The sequence below is a fragment of the Diospyros lotus genome, chromosome 8 (genome assembly GCF_014633365.1).
Source record: "Diospyros lotus cultivar Yz01 chromosome 8, ASM1463336v1, whole genome shotgun sequence".
In the NCBI taxonomy this organism is placed as follows: Eukaryota; Viridiplantae; Streptophyta; class Magnoliopsida; order Ericales; family Ebenaceae; genus Diospyros; species Diospyros lotus.
This window is the reverse complement of record NC_068345.1, coordinates 36,407,529-36,435,518: the sequence shown is the minus strand read 5'-3', so window position 1 is coordinate 36,435,518 and position 27,990 is coordinate 36,407,529. Positions and strand designations below refer to the sequence as shown.

The 27,990-nt window shown below is 34.7% G+C and overlaps 2 protein-coding genes across 3 annotated transcripts; one reads left to right on the top strand and one right to left on the bottom strand.

Annotated features, from left to right (window-relative positions):
* The first annotated feature begins 91 nt into the window (after positions 1-91).
* On the top strand, positions 92-6,523 carry LOC127807822 (cytochrome P450 CYP82D47-like). Its single transcript, XM_052345948.1, has 2 exons — positions 92-1,058; positions 5,701-6,523. Exons 1-2 carry the CDS (start codon positions 132-134, stop codon positions 6,325-6,327), a joined length of 1,554 nt encoding a protein of 517 aa, XP_052201908.1. The 5' UTR covers positions 92-131; the 3' UTR covers positions 6,328-6,523.
* Positions 6,524-11,096: 4,573 nt separating this feature from the next.
* On the bottom strand, positions 11,097-26,627 carry LOC127807824 (primase homolog protein). 2 transcript variants are annotated; one of them, XM_052345950.1, is made up of 14 exons: positions 26,284-26,627; positions 26,062-26,198; positions 24,542-24,597; positions 24,369-24,420; positions 24,163-24,273; positions 22,087-22,167; positions 21,910-21,980; positions 15,985-16,042; positions 15,149-15,214; positions 14,928-15,044; positions 14,413-14,460; positions 14,256-14,341; positions 13,587-13,647; positions 11,097-11,970 (listed from the first exon to the last, which is right to left on the bottom strand). In XM_052345950.1, exons 1-14 carry the CDS (start codon positions 26,549-26,551, stop codon positions 11,908-11,910), a joined length of 1,275 nt encoding a protein of 424 aa, XP_052201910.1. In that variant the 5' UTR covers positions 26,552-26,627; the 3' UTR covers positions 11,097-11,907. The 2 variants fall into 2 exon arrangements, with proteins under 2 accessions (XP_052201910.1, XP_052201911.1); XM_052345951.1 differs by lacking the exon at positions 21,910-21,980 and having other exon boundaries at positions 15,985-16,065; positions 26,284-26,626.
* Positions 26,628-27,990: the final 1,363 nt, after the last annotated feature.

The following is a 27,990-nucleotide window of genomic DNA, read 5'->3' as shown; positions in this document are numbered from 1 at the left end:
TATATATTTTGGATGTTGTGTGCACGGGACAAGAACTAGTTATAAATAACATTTCTGTCTCTCTTGGGTCTGCCATTGCCGTTCTAGCTCCTTTCCCCCCCCCCCCTCTCTCTCTCTCTGCTCTTTCCCAGATGGATTTGCAGTCACCGTTTCAAGCGATTGTAGCAGTGCTTTTCCTCTTCTACTCATACAAGTTTTTCAAACACAAACGTCATGCCAAGAACGGCGTCGAGCCCCCCAAACCAAGAAGCGCCTGGCCGATCTTGGGCCACCTACCCCTCCTCGCCGGCCAAACACCCGTTTTCCGGAAGCTCGCAGCCATGGCCGATACCTACGGCCCGATATTCTCTCTTCAACTCGGCATGCACCGGGCTGTTGTTGTTAGCAGCAAGGAAATGATTAAAGATTGCTTCATTACGAATGATGCCGCTTTCATGGATCGGCCGGAGACCGCCGCCATGAAATACTTGGGCTACCATGGCGCCAACTTCGGATTAGGCCCGCACGGACCCTACTGGCGGAAGATGCGCAAGGTCACCACCCTCGAGCTTCTCTCCGACAGGCGGATAGGCTCGCTCGGCCACGTCCGCGCCGCAGAGGTGGGTGCCGCGATAAGAGAGTTGTCCGCAAGGTGCGGCGGAACAACCACGGTGGACATGGCCAAATGGTTCAGGCAAGTGACTAGAAACATGATTCTGAAAATGATCGCCGGAAAACGATACGATACTGGAGAAGATGGAGATAACGAATCGGAGAAAGAACGGTTCACGGAAGCGTTTGGGGAACTTGCGAATTTGACGGCGAGTTTCGATTTTTCGGCGGTGGTGCCGCACTTGAGGTGGCTTGATTTGCAAGGAAGGGTTAGGGCAATGAAGCGAAATGCGAAGAAGGTGGATGGGTTTATGAGCAGTTGGGTGGAAGAGCATCTCCAGAGGTGGCAGAAGGGCCAGGTGGAAGAGCACGACTCCGACTTCATCTACGTGATGCTATCTTTGTTTGCTGAACATGACTCCATTGAAGGCTACAAAACCGAGACCGTCATCAAGGCTTTGGCCCAGGTACACGATTGTTTTTAGATAATGCAAATAAAGCAATATATTTTACATGCTACTTCTGAGATTCCTATAGGTTGAAAAGTCGCTAATTTAAATATTCTTTTACCGTTACAAATAAAATGAAATGGAATTCCTTTTTAAACTTTTACAACTGTACATCATATTTATATTTATATTTATAGCTAAGAATTCACTATAAATTTTTAGTAGTTATATTTAAGATAAAAATACTGTCACTACAAAAAAATTGGCATTTAGCGGCGGTTTTTTTTGCATTTAGCGGCAGTTTTTAATCGCCGCTAAGTGATGAAAACCGCCGCTGAACCAGCCGTCGTGGAGCATTTAGCGGCGATTTTGACCAACCGCTGGAATAACCGCCACTAAATCACTGATTTTGCGGCGATTTTTTTAATTTTAGCGGTGGTTTTAAAAATCGCCGCTAAAATTAAAAAAAATTAAAATTTTTTATTTTAGCGGCGGTTTTTAAACCGTCGCAAAAATTAAAAAAATTAAAATTTTTAAAAAATAAAAAATTAAAAAAATAAAAAATTAAAATTTAAATTAAAAATTTTACACTCTCACCCGCCCGCGCCCACACGGTTGCCCACCGCCCAGCCACGTGGCCGCATATCCGCGCGCCACGTGGCGAGGCTGGAAATTAACCCCTTCCCCAGTTTCGAACCCACAACCTCCCATATGCCATTGCATGCTTGAAACCTGCCTGATCTACCAACTTCCCTTGTTAATTATAATTACATATATAAATTATATACCACTATTTTTTAGAATTATACTTTATATTTTTTAATATAGAAAGAAAAACATTAATTAATTTATCATTTTTTAAAAGAATAAAGGAATAAATTAAAAATAAATTAATTGAATTAAATTAACTAAATTAATTTATTAAAAATAAAAAAATTATATATATTTTAAAATTATTAAAATTTTGTTAAATTTATTTTTATTTTTATTTTTTTAAATTAAATTTTTAACTAGTGGTAAATCCCGTGATATGTGGGAGAGTTTAATTTAAAAATAAAAAAATAAATTTATTATTTTAAATAATTTTAACTAAATTGATAATTATAATTTTTTAATCTTTAATCATATTGAAAAAATTTAAGTTTACTTAATTATTCACTATTCAATATGTTAATGGAGAACACTTTTAATTCAATATACTTATAATTTTTTTTATTATATTATATTTATTTATAAATAAATATTATAAAATCTATAATATTTTCACTTAAAGACGTTCGTTATTTTTTATTTATTATATTATAATTATAAATATAAATTAAAACTCTTAAATATGAGTAAGAATAAGTTTTTTCAATAATAACAAAATTTTTAAAAAATGAATTTTGATTTCTTCCATAGTCGTAAAAATGTGATACCTTAAATATTAATTAGTATTGAAGAACTCTAATACTTGACAACCCTAATAATTGACATTTGGCAAAATACTTTATTTAACTATCATATTTTATTATTATATAAATATACATAGAATAAAGATATAAAAATAATATATTAAATAAATAGATACTTTTCTATGACTTAATTAATAGTTTAAGTTGTCTATTAATATTTCTCATAAAATTCATGCAAATTTAATATAAAACAATTAGCATTGAAAAACTTGTATATTTAAAATTTATTATTAATTTTACATAATTAGTATATATTATTTCGAAACAATTGAAAGATTTAAATTATTAATGCAAATTATAAAATGTAAATTATTAATGTAATAAGTATTAAATGCAAGTTTTGCGGGAAAATTTTATTACTACTTATCATTTCAAAGCAATTGAAAGATTTAAATTATTAATGCAAATTACAAAATGCAAATTATTAATTCAATCAGTATTAATTGTAAATCATTAATGCAAGTTTTGGAGGAAAATTTCTTTTTTGAAGACTATCCTATTTTTATATATGTAAAGATGCAAATTACAAAATGTAAATTATTAATGCAATAAGTACTAAACGCAAATTATTAATTTGGGGGAAAATTTTATTACTATTTATTATTTCAAAACAATTGAAAATTTTAAATTATTAATGCAAATTACAAAATACAAATTATTAATGCAATAAGTATTATTTGTAAATCATTAATGCAAGTTTTGGGGGGAAATTTCTTTTTTGAAAACTATCTTTCTTTTATATATATAAAGATGCAAATTACAAAATGTAAATTATTAATGCAATAAGTATTAAATGTAAATCATTAATGCAAATTTTGGGGGGAAATTTCTTTTTTGAAGACTATCATACTTTTATATATATAAAGATGCAAATTACAAAATGTAAATTATTAATGCAATAAGTACTAAATGCAAATCATTAATTTGGGAGAAAATTTTATTACTATTTATTATTTCAAAACAATTGAAAATTTTAAATTATTAATGCAAATTACAAAATACAAATTATTAATGCAATAAGTATTATTTGTAAATCATTAATGCAAGTTTTGGGGGGAAATTTCTTTTTTGAAAACTATCATTCTTTTATATATATAAAGATGCAAATTACAAAATGTAAATTATTAATGCAATAAGTATTAAATGTAAATCATTAATGCAAATTTTGGGGGGAAATTTCTTTTTTGAAGACTATCCTACTTTTATATATATAAAGATGCAAATTACAAAATATAAATTATTAATGCAATAAGTACTAAATGCAAATCATTAATTTGGGAGAAAATTTTATTACTATTTATTATTTCAAAACAATTGAAAATTTTAAATTATTAATGTAAATTACAAAATACAAATTATTAATGCAATAAGTATTATTTGTAAATCATTAATGCAAGTTTTGGGGGGAAATTTCTTTTTCGAAAACTATCCTTTTTTTATATATATAAAGATGCAAATTACAAAATGTAAATTATTAATGCAATAAGTATTAAATGTAAATCATTAATGCAAATTTTGGGGAAAATTTTATTACTACTTATTATTTCAAAGCAATTGAAAATTTTAAATTATTAATGTAAATTATAAAATATAAATTATTAATACAATAAGTATTAATTGTAAATTATTAATGCAAGTTTTGGGGGGAAATTTCTTTTTTAAAAATTAAATTAAATATTTTAATGAATTTTGCGACGGTTTTGAAAAATCGTCGCAAATATTAATTTAATTTTAATTATAAATTATTTAATTATTTTTGAATTTAGCGGCGATTTTTCAGAAACCGCCGCTAAATTAAATTTTTTAATGAATTTTGCGGCGGTTTTGAAAACCGCCGCAAATATTATTTTAATTTTAATTTTAAATTATTTAATAATTTTTGAATTTAGCGGCGGTTTTTTCAGAAACCGCCGCTAAATTAAATTTTTTAATGAATTTTGCGGCGGTTTTGAAAACCGCCGCAAATATTAATTTAATTTTAATTTTAAATTATTTAATAATTTTTGAATTTAGCGGCGATTTTTCAGAAACTGCCGCTAAATTAATTTTTTTTAATGAATTTTGCGGCGGTTTTGAAAACCGCCGCAAATATTAATTTAATTTTAATTTTAAATTATTTAATAATTTTTGAATTTAGCGGCGGTTTTTCAGAAACCGCCGCTAAATTAAATTTTTTAATGAATTTTGCGGCGATTTTCAAAACCGCCGCAAATATTAATTTAATTTTAATTTTAAATTATTTAATAATTTTTGAATTTAGCGGCGGTTTTTAAGAAACCGTCGCTAAATTAAATTTTATTATTTAATTATTTAATTATTTTCTAAATTTAGCGGCGATTTTTTGAAAACCACCGCAAAATGTAAAAAAAATCGCCGCTAAAATAGTATTTTGCGGCGGTTTGCAAACCGCCGCAAAATTTCATTTTTTGCGGCGGTTTTAGAAACCGCCGCTAAAAATCAATTTTTTTGTAGTGTGTTGCTTCAAAATCCCATATGTAGTTAGAGTAATGCTATTTGTATCCATAAGATTTTTGCGGGTGGATTGAATGATCATTTTGTTCTTTTCTCTCCTCTCTCAAGGACTATTTTGCCCATTTCCCTTCCAACAACCTCTCCTTTATCCCATTCCTCTCGCCGCTACAATAGACCATCCACCGCGACCTTCTCGTTGTCGTTCTTCACCTTAGTTGCATCGTTTCTTCTCGCCGCTGTCGCCTTACTGCCTCTCCTCCTCGCCGCTACATTCTCCTACAACTAGCTTGCCTTTCGCATGTCGCCTCGCCGCTGCATCGAGGTTCTGATGAAACGACGAGAGATGAGCTGATTGCTGGAGGATGCAACGGCGAGGAGGCGAGGCGAGAAAAAACAACAAGAGGGGCAACAGTGGGTGATCGGTTGCAGCACTGAGGGAAGGGAAGAGAAAATGGGGGTGAACAAAAATCGCGATATATCATCCTGTACACTCATCTGTAAAACTCTTTACTGTACAAATAACATGACTCATTTAGTTATCATGAATGGCAATGGATTTCACTAAATACAATCTGTCAAAATTTAAAATGATGACTATACTAATTCACAAAATTACCGGTGAAAGTTATCTATAAATAAAATTATGATATATTTGAAGAATAAAAAAATATTAATCTAAATAAAAATACTTTGATTTTAGTTTGTCTTTACCATACCCAATTTGTATTGTGCAGCTCTTCATCTTAGCAGGAACAGAAACCCCAGCTCTCACCATGACGTGGGGACTATCCCTCTTACTAAACCACAAAGAAACCCTAAAGGGGGCGCAAGAAGAGCTCGACCTTCACGTCGGCAAAGAAAGATGGGCAGAAGAATCAGACATCAATAACTTGCCATATCTTCAAGCCATTGTCAAAGAAACTCTGCGCTTATATCCATCTGGCCCATTATCAGTGCCGCGAGAAGCCCGCGCAGATTGCTACGTTGGAGGCTACCACGTTCCCAAAGGAACAACATTAATCGTAAACTTATGGAAGCTGCATCGCGACCCGAATGCATGGGCTGATCCAGGTGAATTCAGGCCAGACAGATTCCTCCCTAGCCATGAGAGGCCGGATGTGAGAGGGCACCAACTTGAGTACCTTCCGTACAGCACTGGCCGGAGAATGTGTCCCGGCATTACAGCTAGCATGCGAATGGTGCACTTGACGCTCGCTCGTGTTATTCAAGGTTTCAATTTTGCTACTCCCATGGATGGAAGTGTTGATATGAGGGAAGGATCAGGGATGGCGCTATCTAAAGCCAGACCCGTCGATGTGATACTCACTCCACGACTTTCACCTAAGCTGTATGGATTGTAAAATTCCCACTGAAAGGCCAAACGCGCCTCCAATATTGCCACTGGCGGATCCAGGAATTTAGGTTGGGCGTCTAAACTTTAAAAAGTTAATATAATAAAATTTTTATGTAATAAAAAAATTAATATAATAAATTTTCACTAAATTTGTGCTTGATGAAATTTTGAAACAAAAAAATTATTAAACTTGTGCTATATTGATTTTGTTCACAATGAATTGAAGTACTTTTACTAGTGTGACGATCTCTCTTTTTGCCTCGCAAAAAGTTGTTGTTTCATCTTAAATTCTAAGATACATAAATAAAAAAATAACACAATTCAATAATCGAATAATTAAAATATTTAACTCAAAATTTGAGGCAAATGCAAGGCCAATACAACAACGATATTTCTAGAGTTTAAACAAGAGAAGGCAAAAATATGGTCTATTCAAATATTCAATAACAGATTCACAATAACAAATTCCAGGTTTCCAGCCACGCCAATTCATAAGTTTCTAACTAAATGCAATAGTCAAATATGCAAGCAGACACAAAATTAGCAAAAAATCACTTACTTAAAAATTACATGGTCTCGATATACGATTTATGGTATCAAAAGAAATCGAATCGGGAACAGTTTTCGGTACAGCTACTAATTAGGCTGTAAGATCGAATCGTTGTAGGAGACTCTCGAAAAATTAACGAAACCTTAGGGGGGCTTCGATTTTGTATAATGATCAACCCTTCAGTAATTTCGGGATCAACCAATGGCCCGGTGAGGACATTGGGGCAAAATCGACCAAATTAAGTAACTTTAAAGTTATTAATTTTGTATTTTCAATATTGAAATGCAAAATAATTCAATATTTAGGAGTATAATTGTAATTATGAAATTGCCCAAATGAAATAAAAATAAAAAATGAGATTTAAATGTATAATATAATTATATAATCATATATATATATATATATGTATAGGTGGGCATGCGTGAGACATGGCTCTGTAAATCCCATACCCTGCAGATTGGAACCCATGCGCTGCAAATTTAACACCACGCCTCTGCAAACGTGTTAGCTGAAAATTGCATGAGTTATATGCATTGAGGGATGGCGCCATGGCAAGCTCGAGGCAATGGAATTGCCTATAAATAGAGAGAAATGAAAGCAAGAAAATGACAAGGGAGAAGCTGGCCGAGAGATCGTGAGGCTAAGAGGGAGCTTGAGAGAGAGATCGAAAGAGAGTTCACATGGGGGAGAAAGAGCTCGGGGCCGATCATGGCTGGAGGCGAGCTAATGCAGCCATGGCCGCGATGCTAGGAGAAGATAGAAGCATGCTAGTTCGAGCAGGGTAGCGATGGCCGAGGCGATGAGGCTGGCTGGTGGTTCGTGGTAGTGGCGGGCCGAGCCGATCGTGTAGAAGCCGGGAATGCCAACGGCGGGGCAGCAACCAAGGGGCCTTGGTGAACCAGTAATGGAGATCAGTGGACATGGCAGCTAGCACGCAAGCAGCTCGAGTCGCGCGAGGAAGCTAGTTGCTGGTTCGGGCGGCTGTGGCAATGGTCGTGCGGCTACTAGAAGACGATAGTGATGGCCGGCGACGGGTGAAGTAGCCGCGGAGGTGGAGCTAGTGCGTGCAGCATTGTGCGCGGGGGATGTGCTGGTTCGGCCATGGAGGAAAGAAGAGAAAGGAAGAAGAAGAAGAAATGAAAGGAAAAAGAAGAGAAGAGAAGGAAAAAGAAGAAGAAGAAGAAGAAGATAAAGAAGAAGAAAGAAAGGAGAAGATGGAGTTGCAGGCAGGAGGAGGAAGAAGAAGGTGGAGAAGAAGAGGAGAAATAAAAGAAAAAGAAATAGAAAATAAAAAGAAAAGAAAAGAAAATTCAAGAAAAAATAGAGGAAATGTGGAAATTTTTTTGAAAAATAGGAAATAGAGTTTTATGGTTATTCCGGAGATTTTAGACAAGAAAATGATTCGGGCACGCATTTCGAGATCAGGGCACGCATACCAAGGAAGCCTGATGGGCTAAATCAAGGTGAGTAAAATTTCTTAGAAATTCAAGAATATTATTTTATGAATTTTCGTAGTGAAATATTTGAGAAAATATTTTAGAAATATTTAGTTTGGATTTATGGAGGAAAATTAGGGAGAAATAGAGAAACAAATGATAGAAAATGCCAGAAATTATGGAAAAATAGATTTTAATGTTTAATTAAATAATTATGGTGATTAGGATGCTTTGAAGCTTAAGTTGAAGTGACTGGTGCAAATTTTTAGGTTGGCACGCAAATCGAGGCGATACACGCACTTTGAGACATGCGCGAATATCGAGATAACTTGATAAGCTTGAGAAGGTAAGTGGTACTTTCCAATTAAAGTTAGTTTATGGAAAATGCTTGGTTTATGTTCCTCGAAAATGTTTTCATCATATTGACATACTCTGATATGTACCCATCGCGTAGACTGCATACATGACATGACTATAAAATGCATAAATACACGTTGATATCATTGATCACTCGCATTTGAGGCTGTAGGGAGTACGAACTGGCACCGCTACTTTACCAAGGGTGCACCCATACACCTCGGCTTTGATAGAGGAGGCCGCTAAAATGATAGGTAGCATGAGGGGTGCAGTTGACACCTACGAGGTAAGACATTGCATACACACATGACATAACATTATATATCCTTACTTAGATGATTCATCATCTAATTTGGGCTTTGCCTCTGGAATATTCAAACGTTCCAGGTGGAGATTGTAGCAGATACGAGGATAATTGAGGCATGAAATGGCACTTATCAGAGTGCATGAAGAATGAAATGTATGTTACGTAGCCCCTGTATTTAAGTTCTGCTACTTTAGATTCTAAACGTTTTGAGAAATGTTGAAGATGTAAGAATTTATTTATGATTAATGTTAAGATATCAGATTTCGATCATTACTTCCGCATTTGATGTTGATAGTAATTATCTTTCGAGACAAATGAATGAGAATTCTGGGACGGATTCGAGATATGATATGGTTTAGAATTAAGTTTGAAAAGAAAAAAAAATTATTGTCCCAAGTTATAACGCGTCCGAGAAAACGGGACGTTACAAAGAGGGCAAAACCGAATGGTCGAGGGAAAGCAAGAGAGAGGCAGTTAGGCAGAGAGTGAGAGGAAGTGAGGGCGAGCGAGAGAGAGAGAGCAAGAGAAAGGCAACGAGAGCAAGAAAGGCAGAGAGCGAGGGCGAGAGGCAGCGCGAGCGAGTGAGAGCAAGAGAGGCAAAAGCGAGGGCGAGCGAGAGCAAGAGAGAGAGCGAGAGCGAGAGCGATCACAAGCAGACGAGCAAGAGAAGAGGAGGTAGAAAGCAAGAGGTAGCGAGGGTGAGCCGCGAGCGAGAGCGAGGTTGAGAGAGGAAGGAGAAGAAAAGGGTTTACAGGCAAGTGGGTTGGGTTGGGAAAAATTAGGGTGGGCTAGAGTGAGTTTGGGCTGGGTTAATACTAAATAATCAAAAAAATTACTCTATCAATTTAACTTTTGTTGTGGGCTGCCCTGGGATTTACTCTATCAATTTAACTTTTGTTGTGGGCTAAAGTCCAGGGCAGCTTACATATAGATCCGCCCCTGAATATTACGATAGATATTAGAATATAGAAAGTAAAGTTAATTTCAATAAACTCCATCAACCTTGATTGAAAAAACCCACCATTCACACCATGGAATTGAACATCTTCTCACCAAACCTTCCAAAACTGTTGTAATTCCAAGCACTTAAAATGCTTCCAAAACTCAAAAACTGTTTCACAAACATCGGGAGTTCATCTTTCTATCAATGGATTAAACCTCCCAAAATGGGGGTGTATATAAAATTGTCAAAGCATTCAATAAGCCCTTTACATATAAGCCCTTATTTTAGAAAACACACAGCCACACAAAATCAAAAGCATCATATTTGAGCATTGATTCCGTGGATATATGGCTAAGGTTTTATTTTTAAAATTTTTAAGTTAGGTAATGTTTAAGTTAGTTATAGTGTATTTGAATAAATGTACTTTTAAGTTAATAATTAATAATTATGTGTTTGATTTAAAAGAGTTAATAAGTTATTACAACTTAATAAAAAGATGAAAAATAAACGTGTTATTGAATGATGTAAAATTTTATCATTAGATATTGATAAATTATATATAATTATTAAAAATATATTAATACAATATTATTATATATATTATATATATACATATAATGGGTAGCGGGGAAGAGGGGAAGCGAAGCACGGACTACAATGGGTAGCAGTTGATGGGGCGACGAATGGCCTGCGATGACCGATGGTGGCTAACTTGTAGCAGATTAGGGCAACGAACAGCCTGCGACGATGGGAGTAGCAGTAGGGGCGACGATGGCTGATGTTGCCAATGGGGGCAATTGTCGACAAGAAGCAACTGGTGAGGGCGACGGCGATGGCTGACAGTGACAACTGGAAGAGTTGAAAAAGAAGACAATGAGAGGCAGAGGTTGAAGAAGAAGGGTATAGCTAGAAATTAACAAAAAGATGAGGATAAAATAGTAAAATAATTGGTCAACCCAGCTTCTAAATAAGCTATCTCCCAATAACTTTTGCAAAACACTATGCCAGTAACATTTAAGATAGGTAGCTTAAATGTTGATGATATGCACCCAAACACCTCACCAACTTTTTTTAACAACTTACAAGCCCGTTGATACAACTTATAAGCGCAAACCGCTTTCCCAAACTGGCCCAAATAAAGCTGCGCGAAACTATACATTGGAATAATATACAAAACCATAAATTGGATGCCAAGACAATCAGGAACTATTGAAAAATATTGGGGCTTCATGTATGAACGGCCCAAAGCATGTTTCTGGACACTTGAACGAACAATGAGTAATACAGAGCAGAAGTATGATATTGTATGCAGGATCAAACTACTTCCTCAAAAGGATTCACATCCATACAAAATCCCATCAAGGGAAACCAATAGGACGACATATTGCAGAACAATTTGTCAAAAATAAAAACAACACAATATATGCACACCTTTTCACTCTTAGTTTTATCCGTTTTCTGCCCATCCATTCATTCTCAATCAAGAAGAGGAATCTTTTCTTTCACATTTTTATCTAGGGAATGCAAAATAGCTGGAAAAGGGAAAAGATTCGTTTGAGCGAAGCCCGTTCTCACACAACTTTGGATTCAACAAATGGTCCCAATCAACATTCCCTCTGCATCAATCGTCCGCACACTCCTGCAAGGAGATTGATGAAATGGATTATTTGCGAATAGCCCATTGCCTATGGGACCAACAAATGCCTCCATACAACATGGCCACCACTCGGTCAAACCATGTCCCTATCAACCAATCAATCCCAAATCAAAGACAACAATGTCGATCCAGAAGTCACAGCACATCCTTGATCTAGGAAAGGTAAGGAGATGGGCCAAAAAGAAACAATCTGCTTCACCGGTGTTTTGCACAAACATCGATGAAATCCTCCTTGTATTGCTCCCACATAATATGCTTCTTTCTGCACAGACGCTAATGGAACCAGCCTTGTATTCCTCTCGAGAAACACGTCATACAACTCTGTCTAATTATTCACCTAATACAACTCTGCTTTATCAACTATGTCTCTCAAGGCCTGGGGTCCCAAATTTTTTAGTACCTGTGGACACAAATTTAATATTTGATCAGCACAGAATGTAAAAGGTTACAATTTATAGCACACGGAAGAAAGTTTCTGTGCTATCTCCAGAATGAATAAATAGTGTATTGTATTCTGAGAATCACAGCTCTCTCAGGACTAAATATCAGAACATTGCCTAAAGCCTAGTGACCTTTGCTTGACTTTTAGAAACCTAGTCTCAACAATCACTAGTAACTCCTGATAAACTTGGTTAGACAACCAAACAACTAGAACCTGGTTGTTCAAATTTAGTGTTGAATTTTGACTATATAACCTGTGTTAATTATGTTGTTCAATCTAGCTGAGTTGTCACTGCACTTTGCAAGTGATAATCTCTTCTGCATGGAGTTCAAGAGAATGCTTTTACCATGCCGGGAGATTTTTGCGAGCGTCTCATGGACACAAATAATAACAAAACATGTAATATATTTCACTTGATGATTGCATTGCAATCTTATTTTAAGAAGGCTGAGAAACAACCATATTTTACTTTTGAGATCATGAATCGAGAGGCATTAGATAGAATGAGTTGCGAGCTAGAATCATGTCACAAACTCGACATAGTGGGATTGTTATGCTGTTGTTGCATTGAGGAGGCATTCTTTTTTTCTTTCTAAAACACACACACACACTTCATTTTGAATGCTACGCCTTTTTTCAATGCATATCAAACACGAAAACACTTTTGACAAGTTAAAGGGCCCAACACAGCCTGGTGGTGTGTCCTAAATTTTTATTTTTATTTCCATTTTGGGCATATCTACAACATGCTTGCAAAGGTGTTGGACATCCAATATACATGAGAACAAGAAAGGATTTTCAATAGAGCTTTTGAAAATTCACTTTAGGTGTGGTACTTTTTAAAAAATTTATATATTATCAAAATTATAGATTGGATTTGTATATTATCAAAATTAAAAAGTACATAACTTTTTTTTGTATAATTGTTGCATTTGTATCTTTCCTCTCCCTCCGCCCCCCCCCCCCCCCCCCCCAACAAAACCCCAAATTTCCATATCCAATACCCCATTTTTGTACTCCTATCTATATTGAACCCTTCTTAGGTTTCTCTAAAATGATTTCTTAAGCATGAAGATATTTCATTCAATGTAGTGGTGAAAGCTTATATGATATTGGGAAAAGCCACCTTCTAATGACTTTAATCCATTTCATATAACAGTGAAATGTTTAAAGGTTTCCATACAATCCTAAAATCAACATATCAATGAAGAATACAAATATAATTAAGTGATGTTTTAAAGTTAGGTGCATTAGTTATTATCACAATGTGGTAAATGTTCAAAGAAATACTCCAAGTCGGTATTCTTGCTAGTGATTAGTTTTCCAGTTGACAAGATCGTATTTATTATTTAGTTTCCTTTTTGTTGTAATCTTTTCCTTTTACATGCAATTTCTTCTGTTTTTCCAAAAATTGGCTGTGAGAATCCCACACAATTAAGTACTTTTGAAATTGATATCTATTTTGTACAAAAAATATCCTCAATATGGTTCTCAAATAGGTAAACAATATCTAACTCAAAATGTAAGGAAAAATAGGATTGAGAGATTGAAAAAGATTACGAACAGGTGTGAACCTCATTTGCATCTTTAAAACAACTGAACTTGTCTTTCTTCGGCCAACTTACTCGCCAACATCTGATGGAAACAAAAAGCAATATAAAAGTAGATTGTAAAAGAGTTCAGGAAGGTAGCAATCTTTCAGAAAATATTTTGCCAACAGTTAGCCAATAAGTTCTAACTCAGAAGTAGTATAACAAAGCATTCTTATAGGACATAAGGAAGTACTGAGATGTTACAAGATACATCACCAAAAGGCCAACCAACCAGGATATTGCACAATTTTCAAAACTATTTGTCTAATGATTTTCTGTTATCTTACTTGGAACCAGCAAATTTTTTTGGCCTTCCCAAGATTTCCTACTGTTTGAAGTCAGACAAAGAGTTAGATAATTCATGGAACCTGATGACACCAATTCCTAGCCAATTGCTTATGATAATAATGTAATAAGCTTAGGCCTTGCTCATCATTCTGAAGCCACATGTTGAGTATAGGTACACTTATAGTTTTTCCATACAAGTTCAATTTAAAATGGTTTCTCAATGATTAAATTGTAGGATGTGGCCATGGATACAGATGGCTAAAGGTCCATAATTCATCTAGCTGACTTCACCTTGTGGGATCAAGGCTTGTGATTATTGTTGTAATGATAAAATAAAACCATGAAGAGCTCATACACAGTTACCTTTCCATTCCAAGACGGCGTGCAAGCTCTTCAGCTAAGGCCTGCCCAGGTGTGTCGCCATCGGTTGCCAAGATAATTTTAGACACCTAAGACGATAGACCAAGAACATCAGCAGACTTCTCAGCTGTTCTAGTCAAACTTCTGGATGAATACAAACCTTGTCCAAGTACCCTTTGCAGTTCCACAGATACTGAAATCTTGAATCCTGATTTCATCCATACAGATGTGCAGAAAACAAAGGTCAAATAGATAAGAAGAGCTAGATATACTCATTTTGAGATGTAAGGAAAGCTTGTAAAATTCAAAAAATTCACAAGTGAATTCAAGATGGAGCATTTGGAAACAAATCATCCAACTACAACCCCTTTTCCATTATTTTTCTCATCCCACAACCCTTTTTCTATTACTTCTTTTATTAAATTATGTCATTTGAACATAACAAGCATTTCATTGTTATTATTTTATGCAACAATTTGAACACCATAGAATATTATATGTTATATGTGGAAAAAAATTAGACCACAGAAAATAATGCTGCATTCTCAAAGAAAATAATAGCCAAGAGAACAGCAACAAGGCTGATGCAATGGTGCAAGAATTCTTAAGACATGTAACAGCAGACAGATGCAGAACCACAGAGTGGCATTAAGAAGTTCCAGTCTAGATTCAAACCTTCTCTAAAGATGGCAATTCTTTGGTAGACACCTTCTGTGGTGCACCATCAGGAACACTAACACAATTACGGAAGCCAGCTTCTTCCATTGAGAGTTTATCTATTTCACCTTCAACCTAAGTGACAATAAAAAGAAGGGAAATGGGCAATTATATAATAAGCAGGAAAAGAGACTCAGACAGCTAGAACCAAGACAACTTTAAGTGGTAACAATACTTACAATGATGATTTCACCTGATTCCTTTATGTCATCAAGTCCATATAATATCTTTTCTGTACCCTTCTCCTAAAGATTATAAACAGAAATCTATCATTTCATATTTAAAAAAAAAAACATAATTTTAGTACTGTTGTGTTGTTGGTGGAAAAGCACTACCAATCATGAAGAAGATAAAGAAGACCAAAAGGAAAGCCAGTATCCAAGAATATCCTAATTTGTTTAATAAGATAACTTTTGCTGAACATTATATTATTACGTGATTCATACCACTAAACCTTTTTGTAAGTAGCTGAATATCTACCTTATTACAATAAAGGGCATCCCTAGTGCACAAGGCTCTTTGCCTTGCAAGGGTCAGGAGAAGGTCATTTTTCTACGCAACCTTACCCTTTCATAAAACAAACCTTTAGCAAAAGAGGTAGATGAAGACCAAGAAAAACTTTGGGGAGACTTAGTTATTTATGAGTTATAAGGGCCTTCTAGAAGATATGACTAAAGAGAGTAACGATCAGTGAGCTAAAGTTCATGTAACTAACCCCACCTAATGGGATTTAAGGCTTGTTATATTTATATCTAAATACCTACCGCAACCTGAACTCCAATAATGGTAATAAAATGAGTATTTCTAATTCTTTAGTTCCTTCAGAGTTCATGAGGACCAGTAGCAATCCTAGTAACCCCACTACTGACTCTCAAAAGAGTGAAGAATGGAATAACAGTGCTCTCCAAACAATTTGTTTAAAGTTCCATCTCTTACCAGGCACCAACAATTGGAATAAATCACAAAATGTTCACCTTTATATCAGCAAAATTCAAGTCCATAGAAAGCTAAGTACCTGCCAGAATTTTTTGTCAAGGCTTCTGTATTTGCAGCTCACAAGTACTCCATTTCGTCTGTAAGTAAAAGCAATGACATTCTACCAAAAAAGAAAAATAAGTAGAAGATCCAGTTCCAATTTAGATGATTTTGACTCCTACATTATTATTTTTGAAATGGGATGAAAGGATTACACATTCCGTCCTCACAATTTAAAATTAATTGTCTTTAGGGGACAAACCCTGTACGAAAATACAAGCAAATGTATATAAAGATTGAAAAATGATGTACATAATTGAGAGAAAAAGAGAAAATGGAGGGAAAAGAACTAATCAAATCTATTAAGCTAGGGTTACAAAACACTGTAACTGCCATGTACAAGCTACCTATGCTAGGTACAAGGTTCAACTAGTCTGTACAGCACACTTAATACAAGCTAATATGAAATCTCAACACTCCCCCCAAGCAGGCACATACATATCATATGTGCCTAGCTTGGAACAAATATACTCAATCCTCGGACCTCGAAGAGCCTTAGTAAACAGGTCAGCCAGCTGATCCATAGTCCCAACAAATGTTGTAGAAATCTCACCAGAAACTAGTTATTCGCACAAAGTGATGGTCTATTTCAATATGGTTGGTCCTTTCATGAAAATGTGTATAAGAGGCAATATGAAGAGTAGTTTGATTGTCACACATAACCTGCATAGAACCTCAATCACCAAACTGTAGCTTCTTAAGAATTTGTTCTAGCCAAATCAGCTCACATGTAGCCAGGGGCGGAGCCAGGAAATTTACACAGGGTGGGCAAAAATAAAATAATATTAAAAAAGATTAAATTATTTAATTTTATTTTTAATTATTAAATTATTTTCTAAATTTTACGATAATTTTTCAAAAATCATCGTAAAATTTATTTTTAATTATTAAATTAATAAATTTTGTGACAGTTGTTAATCGCTGTAAATGTTAATTTTATTTTATTTTTTATCTATTTAAATTATTTTATATATTTAAAATTTAAATAAATATATTTGATTGATGAAAACAACATCTTGAAAAAGGCCTTCATTTCTCTCAACTCATTTCTCATTATTACAGCTTAATAAATCATACAGATAGTAAAAAAAAAAAAAAAATCTAATTCATCCACACTTAATGCTGATGTCTGCCAAACATGACTGGTCCAAGTTCATCAACAAAATCACCGGCGATGCTCGGATCCAGTTCTAGAATAAGGTTGATTTTTGAGTAAAATCAATTTTGAACATTTTAAAGATTTGCATAAGAGTCTACAAACTCCTTCAAAAAGGCTAGATAAGCTTACAGATTGTTAACTTAAAAATCACACATAATTAGCAAATTAAGTCCATAAACTAAAAATCACACATAATTAGCATATATACATAAATACCTCACGAATCTATACTAAAAATAGAGCTAATAAAACTAAAAAGCTTACCTTATTGTAAATCGGGATTAATTTTACAGTGATAATGTGATCGGATTTAAGATCCAATGATCGTATTTTGCAAAATAGGTGATTTACAGAGCTTTCGTAGAACAGATATAGAAGGAAGAAAACAAACGAAAGAGAATAAGAAGAAGAAAAAGAAGAAGAAAACATGTGGGTGAGTGAAATCTTGAGACATGTAGACGAGTGAAATCTAAAGACATGCTGGAGAGAAACACGGAGACATCTTGTACTCCAATTGTTAAAGAATATACAATTCACATCCCAGTTAATAATTATTAACTTTGATAAGAGTTTAAAATTAATTTTTTTATAAAGTAATATTAAATCAATTTAATTAAATTAAATTGAGTTTAGATTTTAAAAAAAAGACCAAAAAAAATAGCATTTCAGAACGAGTAATCCTCTCATAATTTAACTAACAACAATAAAAATATTCTATGTTTTTTCATATACTGACCCTTATGTTTTTTTTCATATTTTTTCTTCCTAAAATAGAAAAAAGTACTCTCTTTTCAGATATTAATGTCAAATGATTTGCAAGAAAGACAGACACAAGTATTTATATAAATGTAGAATGGTTGTTGATATGAGTTTAAAAATTAAAAATTGATTAAATGGCTCACAATGTCACAGCTTTAGATTTTATTGGTGCTATTTACAAGGCCATGAGCATGGGTGGGCTAAGGGAGAGAGGGGGAAGAACACGGGTTCCAAAAATTTTAAAAAAAATTTGGGCATGAGTGGGGTGGGATGATACTGATATTCAGGAAAAAAAATATTAAGAAATTAAATTATATATATAATAATAATATTTTTTTTAAAAACAGGGTGGGCAAATGAGGGGTGGGGTGCTACTGATATTCAGAAAAAATTTAAAAAAAATTAAATTATATACATATAATAACATTTTTTAAAAAAGCAAGGTGGGCAATTGCCCACCCTTGGCTGGGCGTAGCTCTGCCCCTACATGTAGCTAATGCCATGGTTCTATACTCAGCTTTAACACTAAACCTAGCAACAAGATGTTGTTTTTTACTCTTCCAAGAAACCAAATTGCCTCCAACCAAAACACAATAGCAAGAAGTGGACAGTCTATCAAATGCACAGCCTACCCAATTAGCATATGCATAACCAGTCACTTATGTATGACCTTTATTCTCAAATAGTAAACCTTTACCATGTAAACTCTTAATATATTGCAAAATATGCACTAAAGCCTACCAATGACTATCACAAGGAGAATTCAAAATTGGCTAACCACACTAATAGTAACTATAATATCTGGTCGAGTCATTGTAAGATAATTCAGCCTCCCAACCAATCTCTGTAACACCTTGGATCATGAACAGGTTCCCCTTGTCCAGGAACACGCTTAGAATTAGGATCCATAGACATCAATGGGCCTAGAATCCAACATGCCCGTCTCCTCCAAAATATTGAGGGCATACTTCCTTTGAGAGATACAAATGCCATGCCCAGATTTAGCAACCTCAATACTCAAGAAATATTGCATTGGACCCAAATATTTAGTTTGAAAATGAGAATGCAAATGAGCCTTCAACTGAGAAATCCCTAGCTCATCATCACCAATAATGACAATATCATCTACACAGACAAGTATGTAGATAACACCACCCGGAGCATGGCGATAGAAAACATAATGGTCAACTTCACTTCCAGTTAATCCAAAGGATTGAACTATAGAGCTAAAGCAACCAAACCAATGCTTAGGTGATTGCTTCAGACCACACAATGATTTCTTGAGGTGACCAACAAGTGAGACTCCCCTTGAGCAACAAACCCAGGTGGTTGCTCCATATAAACCTCCTCAAGAAGATCACCATGGGGACATACATTTTAATGTCAAGCTAATGAAGAAGCCAATGTCTAATGACAGCCATGGAAAGAAACAAACGAACTAAAGCCATCATAGCCATAGGGAAAAAGGTACCTCCATAATCAAGACCAAAGATCTGTGTATAACCCTTTGCAACCAAATGTGTTTTTGATTTGCTAATAGAGTTGTCAAAATCAACTTCAATAATAAAAACCTAGTAGCAACCAAAAGGATTTCTTGGGAGGACAAGGAACCAAATCCCAAGTCCCATTAGCAAGCAAAGCATACATCTCCTCATCCATGGCATGATGCCAACTAGAGTGAGCAAGCCTCCACAACTGCTTTTGGAATAGAAATAGACAAAAGAATAGAAACAAAGGCAAAATGGATAGAAGATAAACGATGTTAGCTCAAAAAAGTGTAAGTAGGATGTGGATTATGAAAAAAACAAGTACCTTTGTATAGAGAAGGCTGCATTGGATTGGAAACTGAAGGAATAATAACACTTGTAGGAAGACAAGCATCTAAAGGAACTGCAGTATCTATGGGAACATGAGGTGGAGAAACCACACTATCTAGAGGAATAAAAGAAGTTCGAGAACAATGCTAATATGTCAAGAGAGGACAAAAAGGAATGGAGGAAGTAATGGGAGAAGAGATAGTAGGAACCAAAGAAGAAAAAAAAGGAACAAGAAGAACCTCATTAAGAGATGAGGAAGAAGAAATAAGGAAAGGACTAGACTCAAAAGAAAGTAACATCAAAAGAAAGGAAATACTAATTAAGAACAATTGAAAATCATTTATAGGCCTTCTGAAACTGAGAATATCCCAGGAAGACACTTTAATAGATAGAGTTGATAGTTTGTCCCCTCCTAGTGAAAAAAGATGAACAAAATAGGTGGAACCAAAAATACAAAGAGGATGAGGAAAAAGTAGAGTATGAGGAATATGTCCGTTAAGAACAGTAGAATGCATTTGATTAATCAGATAGCAAGAAGTCAAAGGAGCAGCATCCCAGAAAAGAAAGAGGAATGTGAATATGATCCAATAAGGTACGAGATATCTATATAGCACACCTAATACAAGCTAATATGAATTCTCAGCAAAGATAAATGCAGATCATCAAGGAAATGAAAAAGAGGGCGGGGGGGGGGGGGGGGGGGGGGGGGGGGGGGGGTAGCTAGAACACCAAAAAAATAAGGAAAAAGAAAGATAGATCCTTTAAGACAAACAATAGAATGTTCCACAACCTCAAAAGTTCTATTGTTCCTCTCATGCAACATCACTAGAAAAGAAATAAAATGGGGGCATGAGTAGCCAAACATATATCTACAACGAGGAAGAGCAACCTTGACCTGAGATAAGGCAAATAAGGTCTACATACATCTTTCCTTCCAGATAGGGGTATAAAATCCAGCCTGTACTTCCTGGACCAACCCAATCCTACACAGGCTGACGAAAACAGTTGACCATAAATTTTGTCCGCATCATGGTTACAAGTATCTCCCCCTTATTACTTTCACACAATTACAGTTCCCTTCCTCTTGTTAATCTTCTAAATACACCACTCATTCTCAAGTCCTTTCAATTCTCTCTTCTCCACCGATCAAAAATTCATCATGCTTAATTGAGTAATATTTGTTAATATTTAGGCAAATTTATTTGGTGAACAATCATGCGTTCAATAATTTATTTTTATTGGCCAGCATTAAAAAAATAGCATAAATGGATTATAATGTTAAGAACTCTGTGAATTGTTGCATCATCATCTAGATACTTCTATAGGGATTTTGTTAAGTACAAAAAAAAAAAAAAAAGGAAATAAAATCATGATAGCACTGTAACTATTAGAACAATATATATAACTTATTAGACACAGATATATCACACATCATCCGCTGGTATTTAAATAAAGACTGAAATCCATCACCCATAATCCAGTAATGTTTTATATTTAAGACAACACTTAAAATAAGGACATGCATTCTTTGCTAAAAAAAACAAATGGAATTCAGTAGGGGCCCAACACGTAATGAAACTTAAACAAAATAATTGAATGCTCAAAATTCAGGTGCTCTCAACCCTCATGTGACTCAGATCATATTAAAAGAAATAAGTGACTCACACAAAAGTGTCCGGATATTAAGTTAGACAGCAATCAGGTGCAAGCTTGTTTTTCTTGGCCATGCCAAAACTAGCTAATTTCATGAGCCTTTATGTCAAGTCTCTAAGATGAGACTCGAACAGAACAGAGATTAGGGAAAGAGTTTTTGGAGGGAGAATTTGAAAGAGAGAATTGAGAGGGAAGAGAGACAGGAGGGAAAGAATTCTGTTATTTCTCAACATGAATCCCCATCCTCTTACATCTTAGCCTTATATAGGCTCTTCCCACTGGCTTAACAGCATAACTGTAGGGAAACAATCAACAAAACAACAACTAACTAATACAAGTGGCTACTGCCTTAACAAAAATTTCAAAATTGCCCTTGGATTATGACACTTTATTCCTCCAGCACCCCCTCCCCCACAATCTATGGATGCACATGTTCCCCATGTGTCCTTTGACATTTCTAAAAAACAAAAACAAATGGAAAATTATCTTACACCATTTGGCATGTCCAACATGATACCTGCCGTGTTCAATAAATATCCAAGTCCAATTGGAGTCACACGTGGGTACCACAGCCAAAATTAAGTTTCTCTGGATCCTAAAATAAACTCTTCGTCAAATCTACTGACCAAAATAACCAGCATCAAGAGCACAAGTATTTGAGTGTATTACATTGTATGTATTATCAACCACTAACCTGATCGCTAGATATCTGCATAACAGCATTCCTCAGCAGAATATCCTTGGAAATCATTCTCTCGGCAAAATATGCAATTAGCTGAAATAAATTTCAAAGAATCAAAAAATATCAATCCAAGGACAGACAGATGCACGCGTTAAAAAAGGAATATACCAGATCTAGCGCCCCCCCCCCCCCCCCAAAAAAAAAAAAAGTGATAGTCCAGAAAACAAACAAAATAAAAACATTTAGCAGTTGTCAAATACAACTGGATTCCCCATTCTCCTCAAACTAAAGATGCCTTTGAAATTAAAGAAAAACATAGTTTGTACGTGAGTTGATCAAAAATAGAAAAAATCCTTTTCATAAACAGAAAAAGTAAAACCATAATGTTCTCCGTACAACACATGAGATGTAAGGAGATCACAACTCATAAATTGTCCAAGGACCTTTTTCCTTCAATAACCTGAATAGCAACTGACTTCAGCTTCACTCTTGCTTAAAGACAGGAGAGATTCTAGGGTTTATATTTATAAGCATCAGAATATGTTTTGGGTCTTGTAGAAGGAAAACAGCTAAAAATCAGTCAAGTATAAAAAATGGCAGCTCAATGGATTCTCAACTGAGGCTATCTGAAAGCAAGTAATTTGGCTTTCAATGTACAGGAAGGTTCGGCAAAGACTTGAGGCTTGGTTTTGTAAGATCGTGAAAATAAAAAGCAAGCACCTTTTTCTAGGAGTACAACTACTAACATAAAGAGAGGGTAATTAATGCAGAAAAATCCAGACATCAGTCACTTGGGAAGTGGATTTATTTAATGCGAGTAAAAAAATCAAGCAACAAAAGACAATCTGAATATTGTCCGATATTACTAGAATTTAACATCAATTTTCCCTCTAGATGTGATGCATCAAGTTATTGATAAAGAATCTCATGTATTCACTGCAGTCACACTATTGCCTTTTCATCTCCCAGAAGACCTTAGAAGTTACCAAAAAAAAAAAATGAAACAGGAATGCAGATTTCATGCTTCCAAAACATAGGGGTTTATCGGTGAAGCAATGCTTCGGAGAGTTGAAAGTGAAATTAACCTTTTTGTAAATTGTTGGGAGTTCCCTTCATGGGGTAAAATTTATAAACAAAAAAAGATAGATGTGTACCAATCACTCTTGAGGGTAATGAGAAATTAAGATAAATGGTCTTGTTTCGATCCCCTCGAATATGCTTGTCCATTAATTAGTATGATTCATACTTTGCACACAAGTCACCAGTGTTATTAAAGGCCCAAGGCACACTAAGGCGCACAAGGGTCTTGGACCCTAAGGTGCAAGGCGTAAGGCGAGGCGCGAGCCTGATGGAACTAGGCGCAAGTTAATAAAAAAAAATAAAAATATGTCATAGTTGAAGAAAAAGGTATAAAATAAGTCCTAACTTCTAATAATATTTTAACAAGCATGTTATAAAAAAACCCACTCTAAAGACCAAACATTTTCATCATTAGAAGCATCATCTCTAATATCTTCTTCCACATCACCTACTCCTCTTGTTGGATGATTTCTATGGTTTAGAAGTGTGATGATAGTTTCATACATTTTTTTGGTAGGTAATATACTAGACTTGAATTTGCATCTTTCTTTGTTTTGGTGACTTAATGTTGCATTTTGTTATTGCAAGCCTTGAATTTGTTTAATTCTCCCTATCCATCTTCATCTAGTTCAAATTCAATTAGAGCATTTGAAATAGTAGCCTTTTTACTTATTGTCAAATTTGTAGTTGAAGCAATAAATTTAAACCCTAAGTAGTAAAAAATTAAATAAAGTAACAAACAGTGAAATAAAAAGCTTGAAAAACAGGTAAAAAGCCCAAGGCGTGCGCCTTTTGGTCTGTGCCCGCTTGGAAGGCCTTCAGGCGCCTAGGCGTGCCTTTAATAACACTGCAAGTCACTTGCCCCAAGGAAATTCAAATTTACAATAGCATGCATAAATAATAATGAAAATAATAACAGACCCCACCTGTGGGATTAAGATTTTGGTGGTGGTGCTGTTTATACATAATAATATTAATGGAAAAGGTGCAGAAAATAATGCTACAAACCTTTTCGCCTAAAGGCACTAACCCTAGGCTCTCCACTGTCATTTGTCCATGCAAATTGCCTTTGCCTATCTTATTGACTCCATTATACACAGTGTCATTGTCTGCAAAGGCCTGCTACCACAAATTATCACCTGGCCGAGAGACTAAGCTCCCCAACTTTAAGAAATTTTGAAAAGAAAACATAATATAGTCGCATGTTTAACCACCTGGCCTGCCCATCCACATTCAACATGGAAACACCTCCACATTGCAAAATATCTACAATACCCCAGCACTTGTAAAGGTAAGACAGAAGTTAAAAAGCATAAAAAAACATAGCAGAGTGAAAATAAGAGCGAGGGAATGAAAGATAGAGTACTAAGTACATTAGTATGTACACCTTTTCATGGAGATATGAACTGATAAACTCCTCTGCATTGATTGGCCACCGTTACACTGTGTTACAGAAACATAAAGATTTAGTTAATGTTGGTGTGTATAAGACAGAATTGATAACGTCAAGACATTGAAAAACATGTAGTTTGCATTGATTTGTGTCATCCCAGTTATTCAAGAAGCCAAATATCAAAGCAAATACTATGAGTTCAATAATATCACTTATCCCACGAGGTACAGTTATCATGCCCAATTGAAAGAAGCTTCTTGCCAGAATTTTGTTTACTGGGTGCAACAGAGGGCCAAAGCCACAGAAGGAGCAGGAACATGAGCAGAATTTATGACCTAAGGCATGCATTGGGGGCACTACTTATCTCTGCTCTAGCCCTGTTCTTCCCTTTCCAACAAAATTATTTCTATTGGCGATTCATATTCTAATATCTCTAAAATCCATTTGAAAGTTGAAGAGATTTGCAAGGGTAACAAAGAGAATTATGACAATAACCAAACATTTTTCTTCTGCACAAATATTCGCCTTGATAAAGTGAATTAGATTTACTTTAGATCTCGGTTTAAGTACTCAATACACTAGAAAAAAGACTAAGGGTCAGGCTTCCTCTGACCAATGATGCTACTATTCCTATCAAAAAGCGACGTTTGGGAAAATGGAAAAGTGAAAAAACAACTAGGGATTGGTGCATACTGACATGTGTTTTGACCATTTAAATGGCAGTTATCAAATGGACTTAGGCAATTCCAAATATTGTGCATATGGAGGTTACAAAAATCAAAAAGTACATAAAATTTACATAACTTTTATCAACTGTTACATTAATTGGTTTTGTTGGGTTATCCTTGAAAATTCTAAAGTAGTAATTTCCATAACAAATTTTGTGTTTGCTTGGTAATACACTCCAGAAAAAATGTTACAAGTTAATTAGATATTAATAGGCAAATCGATAATATGCAAACAAACTGAAACTAATCTAATCAACTTCAATTAACCTTCCACAAAGTGAGAAAAAATCCAGTTTATGGACACAAAACAGCAAAAATAGAGCATTAAGGTCCAACATGCCTACCCTATATAGAGCCAGAGAGCAGGAAGCAAGGGCACCATAATATTCTTCTAATGCATTCCAAAAAACTGTACGCAACCAATGGCAAACAACTTATAAAGAACTATGCTAGCTGATATGTATATACAGATACATATATATTTAAACCACAGACCAAAAAGAGGACAACCAGGGGTTTTCTTGTGGTTTCCTGACCATGATTCCATGAGGTATTATTTTTCTCTTGTTTCTTTTTTTTATTATTTTTTTCCTTGATGAAAATGCTCCAAAATGTTTTATAACAGACCTTAAAAATTCCTCAGCTATAAAACAATTTGACAATAATTCACATTCACACCAAACAGGAGACACGATACTATTAGTTCCAAAGATTTCCCAAAGCAAGCTTTGACTCAGTCCTAAAAGCAAGAAAATACTTCAAACACTCTAGGTAACATAACCTTACCTTCGGACAAATCAAGAGATCGTACATTCCGGGTGTACAAGAATCATAATCAATCCCCAGAACTTCAGCTTTTTGCTTCAAAGCCCTCAATTTGCTCATATTAGTCGCCTCTTGCTCTCCATAACGTCCAACAGCAACTACAGAAAGATAAACAAACTAATAAAACTTACAAAATAAAACAAGCAAGAGAGCTAGAGCAATCTACAAAAAAAATGTCAATGCCTGGCGTTCTGGAGATTTTGGCGTCAGAGTTGGAGCGGAACCCACAACTGTAGAGTAAGAGTGAGTGAAATTTCGAGGTGAGTTTGGAAGAAGAGGTTAAAACGAAGAGGGGATAGGCTTGAAATCGGTGCAAGCGTGACCGGTTTGATATGGGAATTATTGATGCTGCTTTTCTTGTTGCTACTGTATAAATACAATCGCATATAGAAAGTGGCCTTGAAGATGCAAGAGCGTGGTGGAGTGGGCATCCCAAACGGTGAAGAGTCATGTTGCCCTCCAAGAGGGACTCAAAAGCGACTGTTTTCGGAAGAAATGGTGGCACTACTAGTCTTATCCATGGGCAATGGAGTCTCTATTTTCAACCCCGTTCGGCTGTTGAAGTTCCAGGGTGCGCCTGTTCGGCTTTTTTTTGTTTTTACATTTTTATAAAATAAAAAATTAAATATATATAAACTGTGTTCGTATCTAAATTTATTTAAAAAATATATTAAGAAAAAAAATTACCCATCTTTAGAGATTAATTAGACGAATCTGGAACACTTCAAGTGAATAAAAAAAAATCAAATATGTATAAAAAAGTTATTTTTTTCAATTCCTTTTACAAATGTCAATCAAAGAGAAATATTATTAGGAGTCATTACTAAATAATTTTATTTAATTTAAAATGATCGATAAATTATTTGTATTTTAACTTAAATATAAAATTAAATAAAAGTAAGTATTATACATTTTTGTGATTTGTGTCATTTATTCAAAGAGTTGTTGTGATTTATTTTTGTTTGGTGTTAATTTTATTTGCCTTTTCATTCTCAATCTGATTTGAGTGTCCTTTCCCTTCTTTTCCCTTCCATTGTTCTCCTCGTTGGGTAACGAGTGCACAAATAGCCAGCCACCAAGTCTCATATTTAACATTCTGATTAAGATTTTTTTTATATTATTTTTAATTCAAAAGTATTGCAATTATGATATTCATCATGGGCATTTAGTTGTTGAGTTGGGCCCACGATCTTGAAAAGTGACTTTAGAATTTATGTCTTTCTTCTTCATAATGAAAAATATATAATAGATAATCTCCAATTCTATTTGTGTGTTGTCTTTCTGTTCTATTAAAAGTGAAACCGACAAGGGATTTGTAATTTTACTTTTATTTAAACTCTCATGGTTAATGTTTTGATTTATGTTTTTCTTTAGTTTTTGCTATGAAAATGCAGGATTTTACACTAATTTTAGTTTATCTTGCTAGTTGATGGGGGTCTGGTCTCTTGGTGTTTTGAGCTAATGCAGGCATGGTCTCTTGGTCTTGGTGGTATTGGTAGTATTATTCCTTCACTCTTTGGAGAGGCTTAAGCTAATTCAATCAATTTTGAGTGTGTTCTTTGTGTTTTTCTTAATTAGCCTGGGACTTAATGTCAATTTAACAAAAGAAAAATGATAATTTTAATTATTTTTTAGTTTGTAACGTTTATAATGAATATATTTATTTGATTAGTTTAGTAACTATATTATGACAAATGTGAAAATACATGTATTTTTTTTTTTTAATTTTGAAATAAAGAATATGCTACCTGGAGAGACTTGAGGGAGAAGAAACGGCTAAAACTAAAAAAAAATAAAAATAAATTAGAAGCCACGTGGCTTCTAATGCTCAGGAGTTGGTTACTTTCTTGACTTCGTCATCCCAACTGATCAGTAACTTCCCACGTCTAT